The following is a 23,075-nucleotide window of genomic DNA, read 5'->3' as shown; positions in this document are numbered from 1 at the left end:
GATCCTTCAGAGATATTTCTATAGAGGCAAAACACATGACTAAAATCTTTCCAGGCTACTTAACCATTTAATGGGCTCCGTTAGTCAAGATTAACAGTATATTTTATGATCACATGCAGTGTTCCTGGATTCTAGGCAGCAGCTAAAGTTATACAGATGTATATATATACTTTATAAGGCCTCGATCCTGCCCGTGTCCAGTACAGGCTGCAGCACTTGCTGCCATCAACACCAGAACACAAAATGCTTCACAACTGTCCCATCCACTCTTCCTAAAATACCCTCACACCCATCCATCAGAAAATCCCCTGATCTCAAAATGTTGTTACTGGGTCTCCACATCCCAAATGTGCATTTATTACCATGATTTGACTCAGAGGAATAGTAGAGAGACCCTTCTTGTCGTGTATACTGAGAAAAGGCAAACTGAAGCCCTGGAGAGCTGTTTGGACGATTTTGAGTTGTCTACATGACAAGTCAGAACATTAACTGCCAACACTGATTTTTACTTTGCCTGTCCTATGACAGTAAATACTTGGCCATCATGTCCTTCCTAAGAAATAAAACATATCTTAAGCACATAAACTAAAAGCAATCATGTAAGTGACATCTTGTATCATGCACTGTTGTGTCCATACAATGATAACATAGGTAACAGCAGTGTGATGAAGCTACTGGAAAAGTAGAGGGCAACCTAATCCTTTCTTCCTCCCCACATTGTTACGCAAATGAGTGAAAGGCTAGGAAAAAGAGTGGCTCACCCCGTCATAATATCTTTCTGAAATGATCATTCTCAGAATATCCCACTTATCCCTTTTACTCGTTGGAAGGAAAGCACCAATACAGCCAATAGAAAACTTCAAGACATGGACCATCAGTCCATGAAACACAGAGGGAGGATAAACGATTCATATTCAGATGCCAACAGAAAAATACAGAAAAATGCAGGTTTAAACTGAAATTTGGTGGGCTGTCTTTGTATTCTTCAAGTTCTAACATTAAAGTGAGAGCTCTGCTGCTAGCTTAGTTATAGATCAGAGCTGCACTCAGCTGTCTAGAATATTATCTTGCTGAATCAATGAGATAGTTTTCTGAACAAAGACTGTGCAACACTGATGATGACAGAAGTGGGCAATACATGTGATTTCAACTGCTGTGACAGCATCAGTACCTGCTGATTGGGATTCTGCAGGGGCAGCTGCTTCCACCGTCCCTTGATTTGCCCATCGAGAGGATAAGCCAGCTTTCTTCACGGCACATTTGTAGTTATCATATAGTGTCTTGCCATACTGCAAAACAATCAAAACAATACAATAAGCGTGGTGTTAAGCTTTAAACATCCCAAGCATTCATTTTGCTCTTGGACACCTTTTCTGACCCCTAGCCAGTTTTGTTAAAAAGTAGTTTTCTACAAGTGGTGTGTCTGTTTCTGTATAGGACCAGGTCGAAATCATCTCTGTAATATCACAATAAAAAATGAATCCCCATGACCAAACACAGCCCTACTGATACCATTCTCACCCTTTATGTTCATTTCAGCATCTGTAAACATCATGAAACTTGGCTTAAAAACCAACTATTCTCAATACATCTCTTTTTCCAATGCTTTCCAAGTATGACATTTTCAGACTGGAGCCTTGGGACATTGAATCCTGGGGTGCAGAGCAAACAGCTCTGCCAGCGCAACACACAAAATAATTTCATATTCACCCCACACCTTTGTTGGAAGTCGTCCTGCAGCAGATCTGGCAGAAAAGAATACCTAACAGGAGCAGGTCTGTATAGCCAGTACACTGGGCTATGTATGAATCCATCTCTTTAACGTTTTGTGCAAAACAAAATGGTCTGTGAATTAGGATATTTTTGAAGAGGGTGATGGAGAAAATCTGGGCAGAACTGTCTGAAAAATGTCACATCTGTACTGATCAGAGATTGCACATTTTTAGCCACAGCGTATTATTATTGTGTCAGATAACTGGAGTAAGTTTCATGACTGCATGAGTTTTATAGCTACAGAATTCAACCCCTGTGTTAATGAGAAAAATGCTGATAAAGAGGGAATGGGAATATTCAAAAAAACCCCATCCTGGTCATGCCCTTCCGCTCTTTCTTTCTAAGGTAAAATTAGCATGAATGTCCATTCTTGTCACAATATTTCCGGTTGAGGTGATAAAAGTCAGTAACCTGAGCAAGACAAGATTTTTCAGAAAACATATTTAACTAAATTTACTTTTAATCTCACCTTGGCAATTCTTATTCCTGTTACCCATCGATGCAGGGTTGCTTGATCATCGCAGCATAAGTACTTGATATATTGTGACTCTTTTTGAATCTGGGGGTGCTGAAAGATATTAATTCATAAAATAAGACAAACACAGAAATCAAATCACTCTACAGAAGTGCGAAGGCACTGTAAGTGACCTTGGTGAGAACACTCCCTATAGGCATCATGATAACACCAAGATGATTTAAAAAAAAAGCAGCAAAAACAGACTATAAGAAAAGATAAAAAAAGATGGTGATCATGAACTATACATGAGTTGCCACTGGCAACATTTGCTTGAAATAATTTTAATGCACTGTAATACGAGTTCAAGGGCTACAGAAGTCTAATAATGATCTAGAGTTCAATGCAGTCTACAGACGCTGTGGTTCAAGGTCTAACACTCCATGTATAAACACTGGAAGTCTGTTTCTCATTGCGGTTTGTCATATGTAAGGCATCCAGACTGAACACTGACCATAATTAGTTTTCAAAGAGTATGTTAAATTTGTTTAAGCATAAACTCCCAGCTGAAACAGATTTTTCCTTCTAACTGCCTTCCTTTGGGCTGAGTTCTAGCTTTCTTCCTATACATTTTTATTCTGCTTTACTCTTGCTGTTGTTTGCCAACAGTTATGTAAAGCTGACGTATGTTCTAACAGAGGATCATTCAAAATGTAACACCATCAGAAGCAATCTTTTTCATTTGGTTTGTACCAGAAACCTTTACAATTCTTAAACCTTTCTTGAGTTTTGTTTTTTTTTTTTTGACAAAATTTGGGGTGTCTTCCCCTAACTGATCAACACCGTACTGGCATGTGGTGCTGTACCAGTACAACTCAAAGATCACCAAAATGCCAGGCTGTGTGCTTGCCTGAGACTGAACACCCTTTCTAGGACTCAGAAGGAATTTAGTTCCTCTGTTACAGCGGAGAAGGCTCTTTAGTTGCTTGGATGGAATAATATACTGCCATCTCTTGATACACAAGGAAAAGAATGAAAACAAAGGAAAAGGGTTCATTATCCCCCATTTATATGTTCATTTCTCTTTGTATAAACTATAGGTGCACTATTAGTGAAATATTGTGAATACAGCCAAATATGTTCCAGGGATATTGCCAAAGCACTCTCTTTTCAGCCTGCACAGTAGAAAATTCAAAGCATACCTCCACCTAGCAGCAAGGACCCTGGTTTTCTAAGGTTCGATAAGCCCCCAAAGCAGAGCAGCGCTGGCTGTGGGGTTGCAGCAGGATCCCCCACAGCCCAGGGCTGGGACAGGTGCCAGATGTCTCCTCGCAGACACCCGCTGCTGGCTGGGACAATCCCAGACCACAGCTGGCTGATCCAGGGGCTCAAAAGCAGAGCTGAACACGGAGGTCTTGCTCCTCAGCCCTGTGTCCCTGCTCCCCCTCAGTGCTGCAGACACCAGGCTTCCCTTGCTTGTGCTGACCCAACTGTTTATGAGGCCACACTGTGATTTGAAAAAGGGAACCGGTCTGAGTTAAATATAACCCATTTAATCATGCTGTAGCTTTGGTTTAATTTTTTTAAACCCAGCAGTGTACAGCACAGCCTCACATACAGCATGGAGACAAGGGGCGCTGTGGCTTGGGGAGAGAACAAGTAGCAAGGGATGGATGGGAGAACAGGATCATTCAAGCCAGTATTGCTGCCAAAGCCCCGTGCCATCAAATTACAAAGCAACAGTGAACACACCAGGGACATAACTGTGGGGAAGAAAAAAGCAAAGGTATATTACTCTTGAGGGGTTTCCTAGTGACAGACGTGTCCCAAGGCAGTGCTGTGGGTAACTGGGTTGCAGCAGCGTGTTTGAAGGAGCCATACTGTTCACCATTTTTCCGCAAGCACAGAGCTGGCCATCTCCCCTGGGCTGTGAACATGCAAAGTCTGTTTCAGCCCTCCAGAAGGGCCCAGGGCTACCTTATTGGTACCTAAGGTGAGAGCTAGGGACATCTCACACTGCAAGCCCAGAGATGCCAGCTCACTGTCACCAGGTGCCTGAAGTGTGGAACAGACGCCACGTCCATCCCATGGCCCTGTGCCTCACCCACCTGGAGCACCCACACACCACCCCTTCATACAGTTCAACATACAGAGCCATACCTTGCTGCTGTACACCTGTGTCACATGTCACACAGTGGCAGTGACCAGGGCCCCTGAACGAATAGCCTCCTCCAGCTCCTCAGTGCCTGCCTGTCCCTGTCCTGGTCTCCTGCATCCTTGGCCAGCCTGAACACTGCTCACAGTGGGCTCTGTTACTGCAATATGTGACCAGGACACAATGCCAGACACTCACTCTCCATTCTCATTTCTCCTTCTACCGTTTCTCCATTATGTGACTAAACACAGTGAAAACCAGTAGAGAATTCAGTCTGAATGGTATCACTGAAAGAAATCCATAAGCAGGCACTTCTCTGCATGGCACAGCACAGCCCACAGACCTGTGTTACGTTATCACCAACAGAGCCAAGAGAACCAGAAGGTGCAAACAAAAGCACTGCAACCCTGAGTAAATTAAATTCTTTGAGCACTTTTCAACCAGGAATGACCAATTTCACTCATATGTGTAAGGTCTTAATGAACCCAGCAGGTGGCACCCAAAGCTTTCAAAAACGAAGAGAAAAAATCCCCCTCTTTTCATGACAACTAAGTCCAATGGGTCTACGTATCTCCCCTCATTTTCAAACACCACACCTACCAGCAGTTTTTTATTATAAGAAAAAAAAATCCTATAATTTAACAGATCATCTATGTAAACATTTGGACAAAAGTGCACACTGCATAAACAAGGCAGAGTAGGACGTGGCATAGAGCAAGCCAGGTAATGGTGCCGCATGTAGACACAGCCCTGCCACAAGGATCTGCTGCAGGGAGCTCAGAGGGGCAGCTGCAGACCTCTGCTCTTGGGAACCCTACAGAAACACCAGTTTCACAAGAACACCTGTACTGTGTCAGATCAAAGGTCCCTGAACCCAGTGTCCCACCTTTGACAGTGGCCACAAATGGATACTGAGGGAAGAGAAAGAACAAGACAAGCATATAAGATACTTCCCTCTGATACTTCCCCCTCTGCACTCTCCGTCTGCAACTATTTTCAGGTCAGGAGATTTTCTGAGCTGGATGGGGTTTCTCCATATTTAGGTTCTTCAATGGATTCCTCCGCCAGGTACTTTTTCAGCTTTTTATTTGGCCCAGAGAGAGTTCTGGCATCCACATCATCTTCTAGGAACAATCTTCCCAGATTTGGTACACGCTCTATTGAGAACCACCTCCTTTTGCTCTGAACCCGACTGCTGCTAGTGTTGTTTAATGTACTTGTTTTAGAAGAGACACTGAATGGTTGACCTCTATCCACACCTCTCCGTGCCACTCCTGAGCCTGCAGATCTGCATTATATACCTGGCAAGTTGTATCTTCTCCACCCTATAGGCTTCTAGTCTCTGCAGTAATTCTTCAAGTCTAAGTCATTCCTTACCTTCGTTTATCCTTGTTGCTCTTCCCTTGATCCTTTTCCAACTTTATTATATCCTCGTTGAGATGAGACGACCAGAACTACAGAGGTGAGAGAAAACCCTGGACTTATGCCACAGTATGGCAATGTTCACTGTTTCATCATCTGTGCCCCTCCTAATACTTAATTTACATATCTGACCACTACTGAGCACTGAAACAGACCTTTTATCAAGGTATATACCACATGAGCATCTTGCTCCTGAATGGTATAGGTCTGCTCAAAGTCAGAAATTCCACAGGGGAAGTTCTGATCACTTTTGTCCCTATGCACATTATTGTGTATATATTTAGACTGTATATTTTTTACAACTTTATTGTCCGGAACCTCAGCCTCGCAAGGCCATTCCAGAATTCTTCGGTCTGCCCTTTCCTCAATGATCTGAATAACGTAGCATCATCAGCAAGCTGCCTCAGCTCACTGCTTACCTTATCCGTCAATGCTCTGAGACTGTGGGGTTGTCACCATCCTGAGAAGTTGAGAGGAAACTGTCAATGAACAAGGCCAGGGTGTCCCATGCCAGACAACATGGGAGTTATCTATGGCCTACCCTCTACCCTGTCTTTTACTAGCTATTGTCTTCACTGGGCAATTCATCTTAACTACTGACATTCACCAGAGGGGCCTATTCCAAATTACCCAAATCAGTGCCTTGATTAAATTACTCCCATCAGCAACCATGATTAAATGCACTGTCACAAGTGTATTTTCTTCACTAGGGTCCAAATTAGCAAGCTGCTGAACACCCAGCTCTGTAGGAAGGCTAAATGCCTCAAAGCCATGCTGGCAGCCTGGGTCTTCACGTCGTAACAGCTAAGAACTGTGTTGTCCTTCACTTTCTGAGAAGCACCAGCAGCACTGGCTCTCTTTTTATGTGTAACTTTACCAACGACACATAAAACATAACTGAGATTGACTGGAAATATCCCTGTTGCCTTCCCTGGGCTTTGGCTCGGCTCTAAGGAGGACCGCTGCATGCTGCCCGTGCCAGGGCTGCCTTCTGCAGCTGTGTGCAAGGCCAGACCATGGCACCAAACACCAGCAGCACCAAGCCTAATGCTGAAGGTTTGTAACTGTAAAAGATTATTAGAAAGTGGCTCAGACAGAGGCATTTGGCTTCCTGTGGTTTTTAGATGCATGGAACATGCTGCTTTGGATAGGAAGGGATGTTTCAGCCAAGCACTGTCCCACCCCACCCCAGCAGCTTGCTCACTGGGGAAGAAGTGTACTGCAGTGAAATTGCTTTGGCAGTACAAATGGCAGAAGTCTCTGCTGTCAACGGTGACCTTTAGAAGCTTGACGCTGCATTAAAAACTTCAGGTCACATGCAAAATCTGTTACGTAGTGCATAAAAATGCTGACTCACGATAATCAATTCAGAGAACAATCTGGACAGCTGAAAATCCCTGGAAACAATGACCTCGTGTGAAGGTCCATTTGAACCCATTTCCTCCTTTCACAGCTCCAGCGTCTCAGGGTAGTTGTTCAGCACAGCACACAGACGTAGGGAGCTGTAGTCAATAGGCAAGTCTGGTTTTGCTAAACTAGATTCATAGTCCCTGGAATAACCTATCTGTGAGACTAACAGAGGTCATAACAATATCCATCATGACAGTCATGTGAGAAATACTGTATTTTGAAGCAAAGTAACACTAACTTCAGTATGCTACAGCTTACACGTCTCACACATAGAGACAGATAAATTATTTTGTTACACAGTATGTATCGTGTCCTGAAAAGGTCACTAAAATCATCTGACAGCAAAGTGAAAACATCTCCTCTGGAAAGGTTTATCACCTTTGCCTCTGAAACATGCAGCACCAAAATGAATTATGAAAATAAAACTGTTTAAAAAGCAACTACCCCAGAATTCACGGTTTGAATGAAAAGTGGTAATATGCAAGTAGACAGGGACTCCAGATTTTTTCTCACAGAAAAAAAAAATTCCCGTGGAATAGCGCTTCAAAAATAATACAGTGTTTTAAAATACAATGTAATTTGACTACAGTGCACTTTTTCTGTTGATGTAAAAACTCTTAATAATGATGAATTAGTAGCATCATCAGTCCTGATTTTTGGAAGTGTTGGACACTTGGCCAGCTACTTATTAAGGCCTGAGCACCTCAAATGCCAGGTGGCAAAAGGATGTGCCATGTACCGACTGGAAAAGCACTGAAAAGGTGTGGAACAGCATCTAATGTTCTCCTCTGACTCACTGTCTCCTCTATAGGTATCAACTGCCTAGAGATAAAGAACACAGAAGCACTTGAATATAGAGACCTTATCTTCTGGAGAGGATTAAAAAATATTTGTGCATAAATTACATTTTCAGATGAAAAGCTCTTTGCCCATGGGGAAAAAAAAAAGATAGAACACATTGAAAACCTGAAGAAATGGGAACTAAATGATGTAGTTTCTATGGTTTGTGCCAAAACAAATGACTAAAGGCCATGTGTGCATGAAATGAGAAATTATCCCAATAAAACGGTCTTTTTCTTTGCCTTCTTCCAACACTGAAGATTAAAAGTAAATGGAAGTTATTCAGGCATCTCATTGGATTCCTTGCCCTAAAATATACGCATCCTTGCTCAGTCTCTGAGGCAGAAACAAAAGCCAGAAGCATCAAGAGAGTAACTTCAGATCAAAAGCTTTGGCTTTAGGCCAAATTTTCACAAAATGGTCAGTGGTTTTGGATACCTTACCTTCTACCAATGACCTTGTGCTACTGTGAGCTTGCTTCTCAGAAAAGCTGAGACTCTCTGGTTTCCATGACCGCAAGTAGAATTAATACTCAGCACCTTTCAAAAATCACACTGGAGTGGTTTGAAATTTCCATCTACTGGTAAATGTGGTCAAATTCTGATGCTATGCCCTCCTTCCATTAATATGACCAGACTTAACTGATCTTTTGAAGACAGGTGTGAATTGTACAGATAAAACAGTAACTGTCCTATTATAAGGAAATTATCCTTTTGACCTACATTTCTCTAATGACTGAGGCAAAACTTTTAGGTCGTTAAAAATATATGTAATAGCCATTGTAACCAGGATGGCTTTATGCAGCACATAATATTTTCCAAAGCTGTTATGTTCCATTTCTCACTGTCCATTCTGTCTCTGTTCTCCCCATTGCTTATGCACTGATCTCGCAAAACTGTATGCACATAAATATGCCTGTAATCTCACATATCTGAAAGTGGTTTGTAATAAAGAATACTTCTGCTTTTGCTTTTTCAGCAGTGAATTTTACTCTGAAATATTTATCTGAAGCATTCATGCTACCACAACAGTTTTCGAATCTGTCACATAAAGAAATAGAAAATCTCCATTTTTCTGTCCTCGTTTCCTGCACTAGCCATTTGTTTTATATCTTTTTCCTACCATTTTCTATCTCAAACACTGCTAATTCTCACCTTCTACCTTCATTGTGTTGAATGCATAATGTACATGACTCAGTCTGTGACTGAGCACACTGGGTGTGAGGGAGGAGGGAACTGGGAGCTGAGCGACTAAATACTGAATTACCTGCTAGAATGATGCCACTGCTGCAAACAGAAGCTATTGTTCTTGAAAAATTACTTCCAAAATTATTTGGATCATTAGAAATTCTTTTTTTTTAAATCGTAGTTTCCCAATGACACCAGGAAAACTTAGCTGTTTAGATTGCACGGGAAAATGTACCCAGCTGTGGAGATAGAGGATGATTTGCCTTTGTCTCAGTTTATCCCCAGGAAACCAATTTTTTTCATCCTAGATTAATTCAGCATTATGCACCATTACCTCCAGATTACTCAAGCACAACCAGCACCAATAAACTATAATTAAATCCACTCTTTGTCACAGGCACATCAGACTAAACCAGCAAATTTGCATATAGATTACCTTGTTATTTGTCTTCTTTGAAAATATTTTTCAATATGGTGTGACAAAAACAGCTCCTGGACTGATATGCGTGCACGCATGTGCACACACATATATACTATCTTGATGCACAAAAACCCCCATTATGTTCACAGTATCTGCTAAATGCAATTAATGCTGTTGCTAGTACGATGAACAGATCCCTCCCCCACAGTGGAATCTCTTGGTTTTGAAGGGTCTTAGCTTTGGAATATGAAATAAACCACAAAAGATCTCATCCATTTCCACAGCATTCCCCATGTAATGTAGTAAGCGGTGAAAGAGAAGATCTATGCATAAAAATTTGCATTTGTAAATGCAAAGGTGACTGTGAGGAACCAAACCACTCCAACTGAAACTCCGGCTGTGTGTGGTGTGTGAAACTACTTTTTCTGTGAAGGAGAGAGATTTTTGTTCTCCTGCCCTTCCTGTCCCAGGAGAGGCCAGCACTCTTTGCAGGGCAGTGCGGAGAGCAGCACTGCTTCCCTCTCCCGCCTCTGCCTGGAACAGAGGGACAGACCTCACCATGACAGACACAGGTTTGAGTGTGGGTCTTCCTTCACGCTTCCTTTTCATTTTCCTTTCCTCTTTTATACTTAGGCAGATGTCTGTTCAGAAAAAACTCACTTCACCTCACATCAGTGAAGGGTGGGATCTTTAAATTTTTGTAAGCATTACATTCAGGCTGAGTAGAAAACAGGAAGAGTCTGCATGTTTACAAGAGTGGATGCCCCAAAAGTGGAGGCTCTATTTTTAATATGTTGAAGGTTCTTTGTGTTGCTTTTTGTTTTTTTAAATTTCTTTGTGGGGGAAGGCTTGTTTAGCACTGGTATAGACCAATTCAAGAAGGTTATAGCTCAGCACAGACCAAGTAGGTACTGGGAAATAAAACAGTTTTTCAAGCTTTACAGTTGCCCCAAAGCCTACAGATTCCTGAAAGCCAACTCCATCAGAGCCTTTGTGCCAGGCTGCACGCTCATCCTCAGGTCCCAGTCACATCAGTTCTGGTTTGCTGCACAGGGACAGCTAAAGGTGACCCTGCTGTCTGACACCAACCAGCCAGCTTTGCTCTTTCTGGTTGGTCTCAGCTGGGTTTTCTGCTGCCTGAGAGGAGCTGATATGAGGAAGCAGCTGCTTTGTTCAGTTACTGCAATTGTCTCCTGAATCATCCTGAAAGAAAACTCCTGAGTAAGCTTAGCAAAGTGATCTCTTTTGCTGATAGACACTGTGATGTGATTTTGAACTGTTTTTGGCACACCACCCTTTTCCCCATTATCTCCTCAGTGTCTTGATGGTTAACAAACAAGCAAAAAAACTCCCTATTTTTGATCTGAGCTACAGTATTTACAATGAGGTGCTGATGTAATGAGAATAAATGGTAAGCAAGGCACACCCACACCACATCATGCTTCTCTAGCTGTGAGAGAAACATCTTAGAGCATGCATCCGCAGCCACTGATGTTTATATTTGAGCTACTTTAAAACAGTCAGTCTAGGTGCAGTTCCAACATCACAGGCTGCAAAACCTACCCCAGCTTCTCGCTAAGTATCAAAGCAACATGCCCGTGATGTGCACAATCTTGTTGTTGCTACACTAACACCAGTATCCAAGGCAGCATCAGCTACGTAACCCAGGTATGACCACAGAACCTGAAATCAAATAGCTAGATTAAAAAAGAAGCAGGACAGAGGGAGCTGCTGGCTCCCAGTGATCGAATCACTAGCTAGGCCAGGCACTAGTACCAAAGGCTCACTGTCACTGCAAGCCCCTCACTTGACTGTAGGCCAAGAGAAGAAACGGCACAAAAAGCCCACATCCCATTTAGAGAGATGAAGGAGAAGCAACATTCAAAGAAACATCATGGAGACTTTGACACAAACATCCGTATAGTTCAGGGCAGTGCCAGACAAGCTGAGAAATGTCATTGTTCTAGCTAAAACCAAGCCACCAGGGTTGTGATTAACATTAGTTATAGGGTTCCTCTTTCCCATAAGTTCTTGGTGATGCCTGGCACATAGGTGTAAAAATGTCAGGAATGTTCTGCTTGTTCTCATATCTCTTGAGGGCTCTTCCCTCCATAAAGGCACACCATAAAGACAACCAAGGTTGGGGGGGGGCAAAAATAAATATATTTTTTCCCTGCTAATATGAGACAGGAACTTGGAAGGCAGGCACAAATGTTACTGGGTTTAGCCTAGTTATTTGTTTAGAAGGCTCATCATTCAAATGGGGACCGGAGGAAAAGAAGGGATGCTTCCTTCAAGCATGAGACCATATTTACCTCCAGATCAGCCCACCTCACCGGCCATTTGCTGCCATTTGAATGAACAAATGGCACTTCCCCTGTTCTTGAAGTAAGGATGCCAATTAGCTTAACCAGTCAGAAATAAATACAACATTTTTTCAGCTCAGTGCTCAAAGCTGGGAAATTATGACTGGTTCTGAATTCATCACAATTTTCCAGCTAGCACAGAAGCAAGATACTGCTGAAGCTGCTAAGTCCTTGCATTTCTCCTGCACTATAAAGTACAAGCTGGTCTCTTGCCTCTGAGCTGGGCATTTTCTTTTGTTACATCTGAAACACATCACAGCAAGTATCTTTGCTGATGACCACTTGGTGTTTTGAGACAGCAGTTCCTAAGGGAACAACAAAGCAACAATTCTTTGAAAAAAAATGTATTGGTGTGCTGATATTCTTGTTATTTGCAAGTGGCATTACAGCCTGCTGGAGCTAATAAGGGCTGCAGATTAACCTGTTTTTCCAAAATGTGAAAAGCTCCTTTGGTTTACAGCCATTGTCAGTGAACAGCTAGCATGGGCTATGGCTGCTGCTCTTTCAATTACTTTCTTCCATTTTCTTCAAAGACAGATAATCATCTCCTGCAGCCACGAACACGTAGCTGGAAGAGAAGCTCTGCAGAGCTCACTGTACTGAGACACATGCAGGGGAATGGAAGAGTTGTGAAGACACAGTGCAGCCTTGGCTCTGGAGATATTTGCATCTGGCTTGGACTCAGCTGGGCATCCAAATTCCTCCAAAATTACTAGGTTATCAGTATAATAAAGACAAATGTTTACCTGTTAAATCTACTGCCTTTTGCTCGCTCCACCTGTCAGCAAAAGTACTATCATTTCATCTTGAGAACATTATTCTCAAAATATGGCAGGATGAGAAATATCTCAAGGATGATGGTTTGTTTTCCTTTGGCATCTCAAGACAAGTGTCTACCAGCAAGAGAGATATTTTCTTCTGGGAGACTTCCATATAAAAACAGATAGGAACAAAATGTGATTAAGTGTAAGAAATGGCTCTGTGTCCCTGTCCACACTCTTTTGTGTCATCAAGCATCCAGTCAGAGAGACCAACATTTAACTTTGCTCTTTCCTGCAGCCCACAGGTCTCAAGATGTATTAAATACTCAGCTCCAACCTCCAAAGGTAAGAGAAGGATATGACAGAACTCAGCTACATGCCTTCAAAAAGGTATCTAGAGAATTCAAATTAATGTACAGAAATTATAGCAAACACGAAACTCTCCATTGCCTCACCCTCAGAAAGCCACCCTAATTGGGAGGCTTCTATTTTTGAAACAACAGAAGATTTGAAGATATCAATACTTGGCCACCCTTCCTGACCAACTCCAGACACTGCAAGACACAACTGTTTAAAGAAGCCAAGTATGAAACTGAGTCAGTCAGGAATCTACCAAATGCTGATTTGTGGCAATTAAATTGAAGAACAACCACTGTATCATAGTCTATTCATCGCTAAGTAGCGTTGCTTGGATATAATGATCTTATCAATACAATGTTTGTTCTAGTATACCGCAACACATTTTGGAAGCATCAGAGTGAACAGTTTTGCTGAGTAGGTTTCATGCGTTTATAAGCCCATTACACATAAAGCTTGCTCTAGTGAGCTTTTGCTCTTGTTCTTCACATTTCATGTTGAAAGTACAGTGCTAACACCAAACATCCAATAAAGCACCTATTTTAGTAGAAAGGTGACTTTTTTTGGTGTAAGGTCTTCCTTATAGCGTACCTCTTTTCACAAAATATGGCAATAAGTCCAGAAAGATTTCCTGGTCATTGTGAAGAGTTAAACACATTGCTACATACACATTAAAAGATCATCATGCTTTAATTTTCATCTGAATATAATGTGAATAACTGTTATTAGTCAGAAACTCATCTGACCAGTCATCTGTTTAGAAAAACAATTTCCCCTTATTTTTTAAATCAACTCCACTTTTCCTTTTTTTTCATTTGACGTTGTCTTTTTCAGAAATAAAGCTTACCTGTTAACTTCAGAAGGCTCATCCCTGTTTTACAAAAAAGGATTGCAGAAAACCATAGTATTAAAACTGCTCAGCTGTGTTAATTAGATACATCTGCTTCAGAACATAAGTCTGAGTCTATAAACCACTTCTGCTTGGCCATGTGTAAATTAGACTGCCCTGTTTCCCTGAAAATAAGACAAGGTCTTACATTAATTTTTGCTCAAAAAGTTGCTTACTTTTTTACATGTATAGCTGCCTGGATGCTATTTAAATTGATTTTTTTTACTGAACTGTAACTAGGGCTTGTTTTTGGAGTAGGGCTTATATTTTGAGCATCCTCAAAAATCCTGAAACTGAATAAAAAAGTGCTATAAGTGTGCAGCTACAGCCAGAAATGTGATATTATAAGTGACCTCTAATACGAATGTTTCTTCTGCTTTTTTTCTGAGATGGTAAGATACTGAGTTCTCTAATACCTTGTTTGCACTGCAGGTCTTTAAATAGTGAAACAGGAACAAGATTACCTTCTGTCTTGTACACCGTGATCTCACTGTATTCTAAAATCTGTATTAATGACAGATAGCCAGAAATGCCTAATTACTGCAACCTCAGAGCTTCATTTCTGCTATCTGAACTACATGAAAAGCATGGGCTTCTTTCCCTTTCCTGAGAGGAACACAGAATTCCCAGCCTATTTGCAGTGCTATTACCTGGAGAGGCAGCAATGAGATACTTAGTTCAACAGAAAGTACTGAGTTTCATGAGTGGGTGAACAACGTCTTTTGCTCTCCTGCCACAAAGAGTTGTTCAATAAAATATGCCATGTGTCTATTCCCGCAAGATTTTGCATCTCAGTTCAACAAACCACTGAACAGGTATGACTACGCTGCAAATAAAAAGTAGATATACTTTTTAGTATATAGTCCACAGTGCTCATCACATCAACATTGTTGACTGCCTGTCTTCTCATGTGTGCCAGTTATCAGATGTGCCCAGTCACTGGAAGCATATTCAGTCTTGTTTTGAAGAAAACTTTATAGATACAGTGTAGACATATATCATAGGACTATCATAGGTTCTAAAGGTATATTGCTGATCAATAATGAAGCAAAGAAGAAAATAGACATGATTTTGAAAGAGGTATGCTATCTCATCAGAGCCCTTGAAGTTTCAAACTTAAACATGTTTACATATAAAAGAAACTGTGTATGGCATTTACCTTTAAGACAAAGCAATGATCTGTAGGTGCTTTATACTTCGCTTTGTGTTGAGAACCGTAATAAACATTCATATTCTCAAACTGAATGAAGCATGCCAGATCCCGGGATGTCTAGAAATGAAAACCAAGCACATCATTGTTAGAACAAATTGAATTTTAATGTGAAACTCATTAATAGGACTTTTTCAAGTGTATGACTGCCAAGGCATTTTAAACTGTTATGAAGCTGACTGAAGAAAGGTGATTTTTAAGTGTGTGCATTCTTAAACTAACAATTGGAAGAGGGTCGGTATATATTAGGAATAATATATTACACAGTGCAGCATTTTGCTGCTGTTCTGGTTTTGCTGTGCTTTACTGCTTTGTGTGGACATTCTGGCTTGTGGCTGGTAAGATCAAATAGAACACCATAATAAGAAATAACTTCAGTAAAATAGAAATAGGCCTTGTAAGCACACCCTGACAATTTTGACTGCAGAAAGAAGGTTTGGGGTTCTAAATTGCTTCAGGAGCTTGATTTTCTTTGGTACATGCAACAAACACAAACTCTCATCAAGAAATAAGCACACATTGCATTGATTTTGCTTTGAATTTTCTCAAATTTCCTGGCATCGTTCTGTTTCTGTTTATCATAATATTTGCTTGTTCACAATATGTTGCTGAAGTAACAAGGTTTCTGTTGCTGGCCCACTTCTCGGTGCAGAATTCCGCATACAACACATAACTTCTGCAATCCTTTGAGTGGAAATGCAAAAATGGCTGTGTCACATGGTCACTGTTGACTAAACTGAGAAATTGGGAAACTGTGAAAAAAATTTTAAAAACCCAAATCACAAGTCCTCTCTATCCCTAAGAATGGAGTCATATTTTTACATAAGCTAGTTCTATGCTGTTCTCATTCTTACTGAAAATTTCATTATAATATGCTCTGCAGTTGAGTTTATTTACAAATTGAGTTTGCAAGTAAGATTTGTGGGCAGAGGAAACACTCCATATTGCTTCTCTCTCATCCCTGTCTCCCCTGAAGCTGATGTCAGGGATTTTGTCATTGACTGTGTGGACCTAGGATTTTCCAACACTATAAATTCCTAAAGGTGCTGAAATCCATGCAGTACAACGAGTTATTCCCTTCCTTTATGAACCAGGTAATGGCAATTAAGACCAATATGAATACAGTTGTTATTTTCTTCCAAGTAGGGAACAAATCTTTATGCAAGGGACAAAGGCACTTGTTGGTAGTATTTTTGCAATGTTAACATAACAGAGCAACACAATTAACAGAAATAAATTTTAACATTGAATCTGCAACGTTCATTCTGTTGTTTTGTGACCCTGTCCATTAACAGCATGTTTTTGAATGGGATACAAGTGGATAAAGAAAGAAATTCAGACAGCAACAGTGCTGACTGGTGCCTGGTTTGTTAACAACAACACCAAAAAAACACCAAAAAACAAGAAGCACCAAAGACACGAGCGTGAAATTATCTGAATGTGTCCCTGTATTTGCACATTTGCAATGTATTTTACAGCCAACATGAAGTGCCAAAGGTATGCTAGACTTCTTTGCCTTTTTATAACAAGTGAAAACATGATTACATGATGAATTTCAAAACAGCTGCAGCAGCTGAAGATATTCTTGCCCACCAGCTGTTAGTTTCTGTACCTCAATGAAAGACCATTCTACCCACAACTGAATGACTGCAGCAAGGCGCACGTGTGCTCTTCGTAGCACCCTGCCATGGGATGAACTCTCACAATTTAAGGGCTTTGGCTGAAGAGCTCTACTGAATTCTGCTGCAGTGCTTTAAGATGTTCAGCACCCTCACTTGGCCCTGCTCACCTACCAGAGATTACTGTCTCCACAAAAGACATGTACCTGACCCTCAGCTGTTCCAACACACACCGCAGAAATCACCATTAAACACAGATTTGAGCTAAGAGACTTGACTTCCTCCGGAGTGGCTGAGGCATGGACATAAGCATTCCCTTACAAGCTATTACTTTTTTCCCTTTATAATCTAGTCAGAAAATAGCCGAACACACAGTTAAGTTTCACAGCACAAATCATAACAATAAAGCTCTATCAGCAGCAGCAGAATTTTTAAATATGAAGCATTAACAGAGCTGTAAGTGGCAACAGAATACAAAAAAGTAGTTTCCATAATATAAAAAAACCTCAAACCACCAGTCCCAGAAGCCACCATTCTACCTCATCACTGGGGAAATAGGAAGCCAGTTGCCCTTATGTGCAACATGTCCAGGAGCCTTTTACTTCTCCAGTGCTGGCAACTCAGACTCTTCAAATATTTTTCAATACTAAATGTCAGTGTGTTTGATTTGGTCAGGTAGATGCTCTGCCTCACTTGTTTCTACAGAATGGACAGTCTTAAAAAGCCTTAAGAGGCACAACACGTTCTCTAGGTAAAGATCACCGTACGAAAAAATGAATAGTATTTCTGCATGCCGGTTACTGGCACAGAAAGTCAGCATCAAACAAAATAAAATTCCACCTTTTTTGTGATATTAGTTTACTTGAGAACTTTTAAAATATTCTTCCACAGAAAACCCATATAAGAGTGAAGCATTTTGGCAGCATGACACCAGCTGAAGGGTGCTGTGCTATTTTTCTTTCCCCTACTGGCTTCCGGAGGAGCGCTATTTCATTAATGCTCTTATCTATCCACAGAAATCAAAAGGAGAGAAACGTGACAGGGTTCAGTGACTACATTCGAATATTTGCACAAGTGGTGTAGTCAAAGTTGAACAAAAAAACCCCTCCAACCCTCTCAGATGCACCAGACAGTGCTCTTAAAATGTCACCTTGGGAGTTCTTCACTTTCACCTCCATGAATTGTTTTATTGCTAAAAGGATTATTTGGCTTCCTGACCTTGGTTTTTCCTTTGGGTACATAATAAATTCCAGAAGCTCGTAGAAGGAAATAACGTCTCTTCCAGGACTTTTTTCCATCTTCTTTTAAATAAAGGGCCCCTTCAAGCTCTGGCACAATGACAGATGCCCCACAGAAGCTTTCCTGTGCAACAAGAATAATAAAACACAAAATAAATCGATTTAAGCACAACCATATTAATAAATAGGAGAAAAAATGCTCCCTTGAAAAACAAAGACATTTCTTGTGACAGTGAACATACAAGCATGGGGAATGCAGTTACCAGGGAGATGAACACCTTAGACAGGCAAAGGAAACTTTTCCAAGCTAATGTGGTAACTCAACTGTGCAAGTTGGGTGCTCACACTGGAAAAGGCGGCTTGCAAAATCTCCATCCTCTAAAAGGTCAAGCAAAAACCTACAAAAGGTTTTAACTGCTCATAGATGTGCTCAGAAAAATAAGTAAAACAGAATGATTGGTACTGCTGCTGCTGGTTTTCCTCTATCGCTGTATGTATAGGTTCTACAGAGAAACACTTATGTAGAGAAAATCTCTAGAGACTGCTTAGAGTTCTAAAAACAGCTACAGAAAAAAATCCCCCTCAATCTCTGCTTTCACTTTGAAATACACGCTAGCATTTACAACACTGTTTAAACAAATTATTATACTTCATAGTTTGCTTGAAGAACCTACTGTTGGGTAATTTTTAATGCCAACACACATCTCAATGTTATCATTTAGAATTTACCAGGACTTCTGCTCGTTGACATCTGGTACGTTCATGAGATCACTGATTTTGAAATGGGAATCCTCAGTCACCTGAGAAGGAGCATTTCCTTTGTGAACTTTCACCAAGTCAAAATGCTTGCCAACGGAACTGTGATAACCTTCTCTTTCATATAGCTCTGGATTTTTCTCTCTTGAACATACAACTGAAGCAAAACTTCAGCAGAAAAGGCAAGAGGCTAAGCAGACTTTACAGAAAAGTGCAAAGGTTCATTTTCTCTTGTAGTACAGCTAATAATTTGAGGTAGTGAGAAGTAAATCTACTTCTAAGCCAAAAGGTGGTTTGTTTGCTACTGATCAACCCTTCTAGCAACATGAAGTTAGAAGGGTTGGCCTAAGGGTGTGGCACAACTGTTTCTTTCATTCATATTTGTATGACACTGCCTTTAGTGTTATCATGGCATCACTCCCTCATAGAAACACTAGGTAAAAACATTTCATGGCATTGGGGTCTGTAACAACAAAATAATTCTCCATGATTTAATTTCTCTGATAGGGGATACAATCTGCATTTTTAATGGTGAGCAGCAGATGCAGAGGAAAATCCACATATTAAACCACAGAAACAAAGACACCAACCATCACAGAACTTCCTGTTGTTACACATTTGCCCACAAAGAACTAAACCCTGTTGTTACAGAGGAGATGCAGATAGTGGCAGAGTTCTGGTGACATTTGCATCATCAACCTAGAAAGTTGGCTTACCTCCAGTAAAGCCTCTTTGATTTTATCATTCATTTCTTTGCTGTCATTCTTCCCTTTGTTTGCCAGGTAGAAATTCTGATTAAGACACAAAAGAAGTTAATGTTCATTATGGAGAAAGCAATACAAGTAACTAGATCACTACGAGCCCATTCAATAGTTACTCAGTCTTTCAATATAGAGTACTCAAGCCAGCAGATGCAAGAGGCAGATGCTTATGGACTCTCACAGCTTCCTTCTTGTAAGTTTTAATTCTTTATTTTGAATATAATTTGAAAGCGATACAAAATTACTTTTGCCTATGTATATACAGCCTCTCAAAATTTTAAAAACACTGGTTTATGTTTTTGGCTGTTTTTCTGGATCAATGGATTTGATTTTATCATTCAAATTTTCACCACTTCCTACACTATTGCAGGCAGTAGAGAACATAATATTTTATTGCATGCTGATGTATGATGAATATAATGCAGTATCAAAAGGCTAGAAAGCATTTTTCCTAGCAACCCAATCTGGTAACTTGCACGCTTCATATCTAGCACTCTGAATATAACTCAGCTCTTAGCTTTTATTAAAAGTGCTTATATGCCAAAGCCATTAATGCAAAGTTACTACTTTCTACTTTTAAGCCCATGCTCATGCTTTGCAAAGTATTTTTATGCAATGAACAAGGTATTCAAAAATCTAGAAGAAATCAGAAGAAATGATCACCATGAGGTCTTGGCACATGTGCTCCAGCCTACTGAGACAAAAGCCTACATTTTGAAATGGCCCTCTGAGTCTGTGACAGAGGGCTGAGAAGCTGCAGCCGCCCTCAGAGGATCCAGTGCTGGGCTGCCCCTGCAAACAAGGCAGCACAGCACCTCATGCACACAGTCACCGGTCAAAATAAATTCATCCACTATTAAACAGCAAAAACAATTTTGCATCCATTAGCATTGTACAGACAGACAAAAAGACAGCACTTGGACACATGTGCAAATTCAGGCAGTGGGATAGCAGCTCTGGAGCATGCTAGGACTCGTGTAGCACAGCATGTGCAGTGGCCAGAGCGTGCAGCAGGCACGGCCGGGGAGCAGAGCCCAGCTGCTGTGGATGGTGAGACAGCTGGGTGTGAAGGAAGCAGCCAGATCAAGGAGCTGGACCACGGTGGACCACGCATCTAGTAGTGTTTGAATTCATGGTCATGAGGCCAGAACGCAACACACCCAAAGTTCTTGTGTGTTATCATCTTCTAAACAAAAGTACATGTTGAAGAGGAGCTTGGGTTTGGAAAATACCTGATACATGAGACAGTCTTACTGATTTCCCCTGAATTAGTTGAAAAGCTAAGTCTGCAGAAGAACAAAGGGCATAAAACGAACACACACCATTGTCTAGGAAATAGACAAAATTGTAGAAACCTGACAAATTTTGAAAGCTATCCACTTAAAAATTACTTCTAATTCTGTAATTCTTCAGCAGTTCTGTAGGAAGAAAACTAAGTTCATCTGACTTTCATTCTCTCTCAATTTTTCATGTCTCAGGACTATGAGAATGTGGCAACATATTTACATGCCTAGAACTGCACAAGGGCTAAACTGCAACACGAACACAAACATTACCAAAAGACAATGAGAACTGTGTAAATGAAGAAACATGCTGTTGCTATGGTGTAAGAAAGAAACAAGCAGCAAATCTGCCCTGCCAGCATACCTTGTTTACAGCAAGGAGGTTTATCTGAAGTCAAAGCCTGCTCTTCCACACAACCACATCATCTTTTTCAAGCCACGCTGTGAACAGCTGTCTGCCAGAACACAAGCCTCATAGCAGACAGTTTTTGGATGGGCACCAGGAGAGGAAGGGGAAGAGGTGTGGATGATCTTGAAAACAGTTCTTTAAAAACTGCTTTCTTAAAAGCTCACATTGAGTCAGAGAGGGGACAACAGACACAAAGCCACCTGCAATTTGGCCAGTGCTGATGCCACATCTGTGGTATGAACACCAGAAAACTTGAACATTGAATACTTCAGACAGTTATGCTAGAAAACACAGCAGTGTTCTTCTCTAGGATATGCAGCAGGACATAGCCAGCTCCAGCTGGCCCAGGCCCAGGCAGTCCCTGGGCACATTTTTAGTCCCTGGATGAAGGTAAGCAAACACTAACGACCACAGCCCCATGGCACCATCTGAAGATAGTATTCATAGCAGGAAAAAGCCAAACTAGCTCAAAACAAAACCTGCTTGGAAATGTGTTCTCACTGTAGGTCTGAGTGACAATGCTCCACACATCCCACTGTTCTGAACAGCTGCAGCCAAGTTCCCTGTCCATGTGCAACAGCTCCTCTTGACAGGGAGAACTATCACAGCACTGCTGGCTTGATGTTGGCATACCCACTATTGCATTGATGAAGGTATGAAGAGAAACCTCAGAGGGCACTGTTGGGCTGGGCTGGGCCTTCAGTCTCTGGGATAGTTTGGAAAGGAGAGGGACAAGCAAGCTGTAAGCCCCTTCTTCTATAGATCTTTATAAATACATAGTATAACCCCTAAAATAAACGAAGATTTCTCACTCAAGGCAAGTACACCTTATCACTGTCTCAACAAGGCTTGGCTCATCAGCTTTTCTACCAGTGGGGAGAGCATTCATCTGGCTCAGTCAGCCTTCAGCACACTGATAATAAGAAAACAAAGCTCCTCTGATTACAACTGATTCCCATTCAGGCATCTGGCATTTATTTAGCAGAAACACAGACCATCCTGTACTGACATAATCAATGGTAAAGTGAGAAAGGTGGTAATGATATCCATGCTGGATCTCCAAAAATGCAGCTTTTTCATTAGGGAAACAGGACTCTGTCACTCAAGCCAATGTTACACGGATGTACACTGTCATCTTTCACCTGTCAACACACATTTTATTACTGATTACCTCCTTTATGTCTCTGCCATGCAATCTGGAAGTACATGGTCCTTATTATTTGTCAGTGGCTAAAAACCTGGGGAGCAGACTGTACGCTGTACTCATTTTATCATTGTGTGGTCTCCTATTTTTGATCAGAGGCATTCATCCTACAGGAGGCAATCCACATGTGTCCACCAGAGGTCATTCCAAGTCCAGTAGTCAAAGGTCATGATAAAAAGCAAGCTCCTTCCTGTCTGAGGACACCACTGGGAAACGCATGTTTGGTTTCAGATGTCAGGCCATTAATGGGACAAGATGTGGTTACAGGGCAGATCTCTGCATACATGTACAAATTTGGAGAATTAACTGTTTGTTACATTCACAAGACAATGTCTTTCTCTTGATAGAGAGCTGAGCTTACTTAACAGGATGGATTCATCCCCTGGGGCTGATAACATAAGAAAGCAAATATAAAGGGTTATTTGAACAAACAAAACAAAACATGCTGGCACATTTTGTCATTGGGTTTGCTTTGGTCGCACTGTTTGGGTTATTTGCTGCAGAAATGAGCAGTCGAGTGTTTTTCCTGCTTTATTCCCTGTGCCTACACACCTCAGACA

General features: G+C 41.1%; 1 protein-coding gene across 1 annotated transcript in view; it reads right to left on the bottom strand.

The window, feature by feature from the left end:
• Window positions 1–23,075, bottom strand: part of APBB1IP (amyloid beta precursor protein binding family B member 1 interacting protein) — a gene marked incomplete at both ends in the record, with an annotated part of 46,617 nt that overhangs the window by 5,270 nt on the left and 18,272 nt on the right. Inside the window, 5 exons of the mRNA XM_080340408.1 lie at window positions 1,172–1,289; window positions 2,243–2,341; window positions 15,195–15,305; window positions 18,083–18,226; window positions 19,575–19,649. Of these exons, the coding sequence (XP_080196534.1) occupies window positions 1,172–1,289; window positions 2,243–2,341; window positions 15,195–15,305; window positions 18,083–18,226; window positions 19,575–19,649 (547 nt within the window). The remainder of the gene's footprint in view (window positions 1–1,171; window positions 1,290–2,242; window positions 2,342–15,194; window positions 15,306–18,082; window positions 18,227–19,574; window positions 19,650–23,075) is intronic.

The sequence above is a fragment of the Nesoenas mayeri genome (assembly GCF_963082525.1).
Source record: "Nesoenas mayeri genome assembly, chromosome: 2".
NCBI lineage: Eukaryota > Metazoa > Chordata > Aves > Columbiformes > Columbidae > Nesoenas > Nesoenas mayeri.
Note: the sequence above shows the minus strand (reverse complement) of the source record. Positions and strands in the feature narration are given on the sequence as shown.